The sequence below is a fragment of the Bombina bombina genome, chromosome 6 (assembly GCF_027579735.1).
Source record: "Bombina bombina isolate aBomBom1 chromosome 6, aBomBom1.pri, whole genome shotgun sequence".
NCBI classification, from domain to species: domain Eukaryota; kingdom Metazoa; phylum Chordata; class Amphibia; order Anura; family Bombinatoridae; genus Bombina; species Bombina bombina.
In genome coordinates, this window is record NC_069504.1 from 521,325,523 (window position 1) to 521,333,308 (window position 7,786).

Sequence of the window (7,786 nt, forward strand, 5' to 3'; positions counted from 1 at the left end):
GTGCTTTCCAGGGTTCTGAACCAAACAAATAGCTTAGATGCCTTCTTTTTCAAATAAAGATAGCAAGCAAACGAAAACAAATTAATAATAGGAGTAAATTAGAAAGTTGCTTAATTAGAAAGCAGCATGTGAGTATCCAACTCTCTTAGCATCTGCCGTCACATCCACCGATCAGCCTGATCGGTGGATGTGACGTCAGACGCTAAGAGAGTTGGATACTCACATGCTGCTTTGGATCGCTGATAGTTTGGCATATGAAATCACTACCGCTATTGGAGACTTCACTAAGGACGATTTCTACTGGTGAACCTGCCACGGTTTGGGTGAGATCGCTCAGTGAGCGTTGTATTTGCACAGCTTTCTTTCATTCTGGCGGACTTTGGCCCTCGAGTGCCGGAGTGGCATCAATGTAACAACAAAGTTTATACACTAATGGAAACACTTTGCTACATCTTGGTGATACTTGATATTACGTCTTGTCCACGCCAATCACTTTACCTGATGTATGAACTGTTTGAAGTGCATGAACTGCTCTAATCATTATATACCTGTGATTCTCTGCCATACTTTTTATCTCTGAAACTGCCAACCACCTACCATTGCATCTTGCCATTGCTTGAACTGCTTATAGTGCATGAACTGCCTTAACTTTTAGTGCTTGTATCCTGTACAAATATACCCATGGCTTTCCATATATAACCTGGGTTTGCTTTTTGCTCTCCATCTGACCTCCTCCACTTTTGCTTGATAACTGGGGACACCCAGTTTGTATGCTTGTATGTATGAATGTGGCATTTAGTTTTGTGTATGCAGTGCAATTAAGGATTTGCTTGTTCATTTTTGTCATTAAAATATTTCTTTTTTGCTCATTTATGCATTCATTGGTTTTATATATATATATATATATATATATATATATATATATTCAAACAGGAACAGGAACACCACAGGTTTTTTTACCAAAGTAAAGTCAAATTTATTGACGTTTCGGGAAATACACAATCCCCTTCTACAAAACACTGTAGACACATGTACAATATAGCCACAATCCCCAGCTCATATATGTTTATTATTAATGTACTAGTTTCACTATAGTTTTAGTTCCCACTTTTATGTTGTATTGTCATTCAATACTGTCTAGAGCAGAGCTTTCCAAACTTTTCATGTCGGTGACACACTTTTTAGACCTACATCATTTCGCGACACAGTAATCCAGTTGTACGAGCAAACACAAGGTTAAACTAACTTGTTTTAAGAGATACAGACACATACATAAATGATATAATAACAAAATGTGTTTACAAGTAACAGTATGTATGTGCAAGAATTAAAAAAAGGTTTAATAACACCAATAGCTACTTACTATTTTAATGGGATGTATGAGGTTGATGGGATGAACACAGTTTATGAATATTTGGTGGAATATTAGACACTCACATTTTTAAGCTTCCCCTTCTTATCCATATATCAAGAGCAGGAACAGCAATGCACTACTGGGAGCTAGCTGCAAAAAAACCCAACACTTTGACTTCTGACTTCAGCTCAGCGTTTAAGCTGCTGCCCTCAGAGCTCTGCAGGTTCGACTGACTACTGCCCGCGCTGCAAACACACTGCTGTCCCACTCACTGACTACATGTGCTGTCAGGAGCCAATTAAGGAGACTACACGTGCAGTCAGGAGCCAATGTGCTGCCAAAGCCGCCAATGGGAATAGTTTCAGTTCCCACTGAGCTGCGCCAATAAGTTAAGATGATCTGTGACCGCCTAGGTATCACGTGTCAACCATGTGATATGTGTAGCAAGCGGAAAGTCGGAAACCAAAAAAAAAAACATTTAAAAAAATTAAAAATTTTAAAAAAAATTGTGCTGAAGCAGGGACACACCTACACACTGCTGCCGACACACTAATGTGTCCCGACACACAGTTTGGAAAGCACTGGTCTAGAGGGATCATGTTTATTAAAACCTCACTGCACATGCAATGCTGCTTTGAACATTCCATCAGTGGCAGAGAACTGTCACCTCCCACTGTGAAGTGTACTAAAATGCCTCTTTGTGACACTACCTGTAAACAATGATTTCATCCCTTTAGAACATTTCACCTGCAATATCAGTTGTGATGCGGGTACCTTGACAACATAGCTCTATTGTGACAATCCTTTTATCATCAGGCCTTTATTAATGATAGACGTGTACCTCAGCTATAAGCAAGGCCTTACTGTTAATACATTCTATGCTGATCTTTTATATTGGCTACATACTACACAATAATTGCTTAGAGCAGTTCAAAACACAATTACATTAGTCACTATCACTAATAATTAAGAGATAATATAAACATACTCACCAATAGCCCAATATGCAGAGTTTTGCAAGTTTTAATTGTTTTTAAAATAATATATTTATATATACTGTATATGTCTTTTGCAGTTGTGGATATATTTTATGCATGTATAAAATTACTTTAATGTATATTTAAAATGACGCACCAGTCTATAAATCACCTTAAAGGATTCCAAAACTTTTTTTTTCCCCACCAACTAACCATCAGTATCATATGTAGCATGTTTACATATCCTCACATACCTATTTGTAGTCTGAAATGAAGTTTCTAAACATGAGAAATATTAATTTAAATTTTCGTCTATTACGTCATATCAGCCAACCCTCAAATATGGGAGGCGCACGATACAACAAACGTAACAATAGTTATTTCAATAATTGCATCTCATTAACTTGCAATTTTGTCACCATTCGCATGCGCATAACGATTTGTCTACCCGCGCATACGCATATACGTTCACTGACTCCACATTGAGCCATAAGCGGGTCTGCATGTTTTCTTCCAGTGACGTTTGCTATGACGATTACTTAAAAACGCACATGCGCATAGCGGCGATAATCCACCATGTTGATAACTTGGGTTATCAGTCTCGATAGGAGGATTAGAAGTTATTGCCGGCGGTGGGTTCAGAATTCAATTAAATTTCAGGTGACAATTTATCAGAAAGGGTAAACATATGAAGCGCAATGATATTTACAAAAAGTACGTATTTATATTGATCTGGCGAATGGAGGTAACTTTTCTGATGGGTTTAGTGTCCCTTTAAACAGATAAAACTGAATTCTAATCTCACTTTCAGAAGAGGTGCCAGGTTTACATACACAAAACAATGAGTGCAATATGCAGAAGATGGGGCTTGACATGGTTAGAGAGGAGCAGAAAATGAGGGAGGAGTCAGTGAGCTGGGGAGGGTGAGAGGAAGTTGTGGTTTTAGCTTAAAATGAGGAAGTGGAGACAGAGAAACACACAGTTATTTTAGGTTTGAGGATAGTGAGGAGCAAAAATGCTGCTGTTCTCTTGGTAAGACTGCTTTTTCTTAACAAATGTTAGTTAATTAATGGGTAGTTTTTTTCAGATGTTACTGTATCCTTTTGGGATACAATGTATGTTGTAGAATTAATGAATTTGTATTATATATTTAAAAGGACAGTAAACATATTTCATGCACCTCCATCTAATCATGGGGGCGCTCATGTTGTAACTTAGGTTACACACAGCAGATATCTGAAGGAGAGTTGCTGCACAAGTGCAAACACATCAGCACAAGAATGCAATAAAAGGTACATTTTAGCATGGTGGCACCTATGACTAGTTGGACTTCGTTTGAAGAGGATGCTCCGAGTCGGATGTCTTGAAGATGGACCCGCTCTGCGCTGGATGGATGAAGATAGAAGATGCCGCCTGGATGAAGACTTCTGCCTGTCTGGAGGACTTCTTCTGGCTGGCTTCGATGAAGACTTCTGCCCGTCTGGAGGACCACTTCGCTCGGCTTCGTTGAGGACTTCGGCCCGGCTGGGTGAAGACTTCTCAAGGTAGGGTGTTCTTGAAGGGGTTAGTGTTAGGTTTTATTAAGGGGGTATTGGGTGGGTTTTAAAGTAGGGTTGGGTGTGTGGGTGGTGGGTTTTAATGTTGGGGGGGTATTGTATTTTTTTTTACAGGTAATAGAGCTGATTACTTTGGGGCAATGCCCCGTAAAAGGCCCTTTTAAGGGCTATTTGTAATTTAGTATAGGGTAGGGATTTGTATTATTTTGGGGGGCTTTTTTATTTTGTTAGGGGGATTAGAGTAGGTGTAATTAGTTTAAAATTCTTGTAATTATTTTATTATTTTCTCTAATTTAGTGGGGGGGTTTTTCGTACTTTAGATAATTTTTTTCAATTGTATTTAATTGTAGTTAGTTTAGGTAATTAATTTAATTATAGTGTAGTGTTAGGTGTAATTGTAACTTAGGTTAGGATTTATTTTACAGGTAAATTTGTCTTTATTTTAACTAGGTAGCTATTAAATAGTTAATAACTATTTAATAACTATTGTACCTAGTTAAAATAAATACAAAGTTGCCTGTGAAATAAAAATAAACCCTAAACTAGCTACAATGTAACTATTGGTTATATTGCAGCTAGTTTAGGGTTTATTTTATAGGTAAGTATTTAGTTTTAAATAGGAATAATTTAGTTAATGATAGTTATTTTATTTAGATTTATTTCAATTATATTTATGTTAGGGGGGTGTTAGGGTTAGACTTAGATTTAGGGGTTAATACATTTAATATAGTGGCGGCGACTTTGGGGGCGGCAGATTAGGGGTTAATAAGTGTAGGTAGGTTGCGGTGACATAGGGGGTGGCAGATTAGGGGTTCATAAGTGTAAGATTACGGGTGTTCAGACTCAGGGTTCATGTTAGGGTGTTAGGTGTAGACATAATGGGCATGTGTTAGGCGCTTTGCGCTGCTTTTTTTCAGGTGTTAGTTTTTTTTTCAGCCGAGCACGTTTTACCAGCTTACCGCTAACGTAAGCAGCGCTGGTATTGAGGTGAGATGTGGAGCTAAATTTTGCTCTACGCTCACTTTTTTGCGGCTAACGCCGGGTTTCTAAAAAATATCAAAAAAAAATACCAGCGTTACTGTAGGTGAGCGGTAAGGAAAAACTGTTCAATAGCACCGCACAGCCTTACCGACAAAACTCGTAATCTAGGCGTCAGTGTTTCACTGCAATTTATAACACAATTTAGTTGAGTTAGGGTTAAATGTTAGTTTGGGATATTGAGGTGCAATGTGTGTTATAGACCTTTGCTGTTACCGATGTGTTGGTACTTGAACCAATATCGTGCAGCATTTGTGCAGAGCTGCCAGTCACTTGTGTTCAGCTCTGGAGCAGAAATGCTTTACTACTAAAGAGCTGAATTTAACTGTCTGTTAAAACCCCTTTTTGTGGAGTTAGTAAGCAACAGAGCAAAATGCATGATTAGAGCATTCATTTTCTTAATGCAATTTTATTTCCCTTTCCTAAATTTCTGCCACTTAGTATTAGTTATGTATTTAACAATGTTTTTTAGGCATCACCTCATAGATTTTCTCAGTTTCCTAGCTAATGAAGCGAGAGAACAGTTAAAGGGACAGTAAAGTTAATATTAAACTTTCAGAATTCAGATATAGCTTGCAATTTTCAACAATTGTCTAATTTACTTTAATTATCTAATTTGCTGCATTCTCTTTAAATCATTTGTTAAAAAGCATACATAAGTAGGCCCAGAAGCAGCAATGTTCTACTGAAGCTAGCTGCTGATTGGTGGCTGCACATATACGCCTCTTGTCATTGGCTCACCAGATATGTTCAGCTAGCTCCCAGTAGTGCATTGCTGCTCCTTCAACAAATGATACCAAGAAAATTAAGCAAATCTGATAATATAAGTAAAATGGAAAGTTCTTTAAAAGGGTATCCCCTATTTGACTCATGTAAGAATAACTAGAATTAAGGTTCTTGTTATAGATAACTATGTGGTATTTAGTAATGTACTGTTTTCTAACTTTTTGAATAAAATTTATATTCACATTTTTAGTTTATTTTTTCCCTTTTTTTGTGTGTGCATAAATAAATATGCAGAATTTATATATACAGCATACATATATATATATATATATATATATATATATATATATATACACACACACACATTTATATACATACAAAAAAGTGCCTATGCTCATTGATTATTGATTTATCTATTGTGCTCAGTAACTTTGAGAAAAGCAAAGGGACTAAGTTATTTACGATTGATATATTTTGCAGTATTTAATTTGACATTGTAAATAAATAAATACTCACTTCGCTTTGAGCTTTCTGTCTGGACTTTTTTGTTCCTGTATATGTATAAATATATGTGTGTATATATATATATAAACTTCTGTGGTGTTTCTTTACACATATTACACATTATCTATGTCTGGTCTCAACTCTTCCTGCAGATTTTGGAATATGAAAAGAATCAAACTGTGGGTCAGAATGACACTGGCTTTAGTTGTGATGGAACAGCAAATGTTTTCCGGGTTATGTTCAAAGAGCCAATAGAGATTTTAGCAAACATTTGCTATACCGCTTGTGCAACACTAAAGGTAAAAAATAGATCATTCATGACAACTAGAAAGATTTTTGTTTAATGGATGTTTAAATTTGTATTTGTCCTGTGTTTTAGGGACCAGATTCTCATTATGGCACAAAAGGATTTAAAAAGGTAGTTCATGAACTTCCATCAGCAAGCAAGACCTGCTTTTATTTTTTCAGCTCTCCTGGCAACAACAATGGTACCTCAGTGGAAGATGGACAGATACCAGAAATCATCTTTTACACCTAACTACTGCAAAGCAGAACCCTTGAATCATTTGGGAACTTGAATAATAAGATCTTTTATCTTCCTGGGTACATTATATGTACACTTTATTAAAAAAAGGATTTGTTTTTTATGTCTTTTTGAATATTGTGGTTGATCCATGAATTATTAAATGGAAGATTACAATTTATAGTTTGGAATTAAAAGAAACATTATAAAACCTATTTTGCCCGTATTTATGTTATTAATAGGTTCAAGCAATACAGGTAAAATAAATACGTTATTATATTTCAGCTGTTTTTGTAGTCTTTTTGGTGTTAGGCAGAGGCTTGAGAAATGTTTCACATGGTAGCAGGCAGAGGTTTGATAAACAGATTAAATGGTAGCCGGCAGATGCTTGGCACTGATGGTAGCAAGGTGAAGCTTTACAAGCACTTCAGAAGGAAGAAGGCTGAAGCTTGAGAGATACTTCAGAGGGAAGCTGGCTAAGGGTCTGTTGTTCAAAAGCTCGCCACTCAGAGACGATGATCTAAGACATCTCGTTAGTATAAAGAGGTGCCTAAAAAAATTGTTAGAAACACAAATTTTAATTTGAAAGATGTTAATCTCAGTATACAGGGGTTTGTATGTGAAGAGGAAACACACATACATTATACTATAAGGTCTAAGAAAAATCCCAAATATGCTATGCTGGCGAGCTTTGAATATCAGGCCCTAAGGCTCAATTCATAGATTAGATTGTAGCAGGTTTGATAGACACATCAGATGGAAGATGACAAAGGCTGGATCCATTTTACAGATGGTAGTCTTGATAGGTTCTTCAAAGGTAACAGTCTTGTGAGATACTTCAGAATGCAGCATGGTTAGGCTTAAAGTGACAGTAAACGTCCACGATTTAGATAGAACATGCCATTTTAAACAGCTTTTAAAATTACCTCTATTATCAAATTTGCGTTGTTCTCTTGGTATCCTTTGTTAAAAAGTAAACCAAGGTAGAATGATAGGAGCTTTAATAGTGTGCACATGTCATAAGCATTATATGGCAGCAGTGTTTGAAACATTACTATAACTATTGTTGTAAACAGTTCTGCCAGATGGCTAAAGATGTGCACTCTCC

At 36.5% G+C, this 7,786-nt stretch overlaps 1 protein-coding gene across 2 annotated transcripts in view; it reads left to right on the top strand.

The window, feature by feature from the left end:
* Positions 1-6,962, top strand: part of BTBD1 (BTB domain containing 1) — a 61,532-nt gene extending 54,570 nt beyond the window's left edge. For both annotated transcript variants that reach the window (XM_053717420.1, XM_053717421.1), the window contains exons 8-9: positions 6,308-6,454; positions 6,535-6,962. In XM_053717420.1, the coding sequence (XP_053573395.1) occupies positions 6,308-6,454; positions 6,535-6,693 (306 nt within the window). In that variant the 3' untranslated portion in view covers positions 6,694-6,962. The remainder of the gene's footprint in view (positions 1-6,307; positions 6,455-6,534) is intronic.
* The last annotated feature ends 824 nt before the right edge of the window (positions 6,963-7,786 follow it).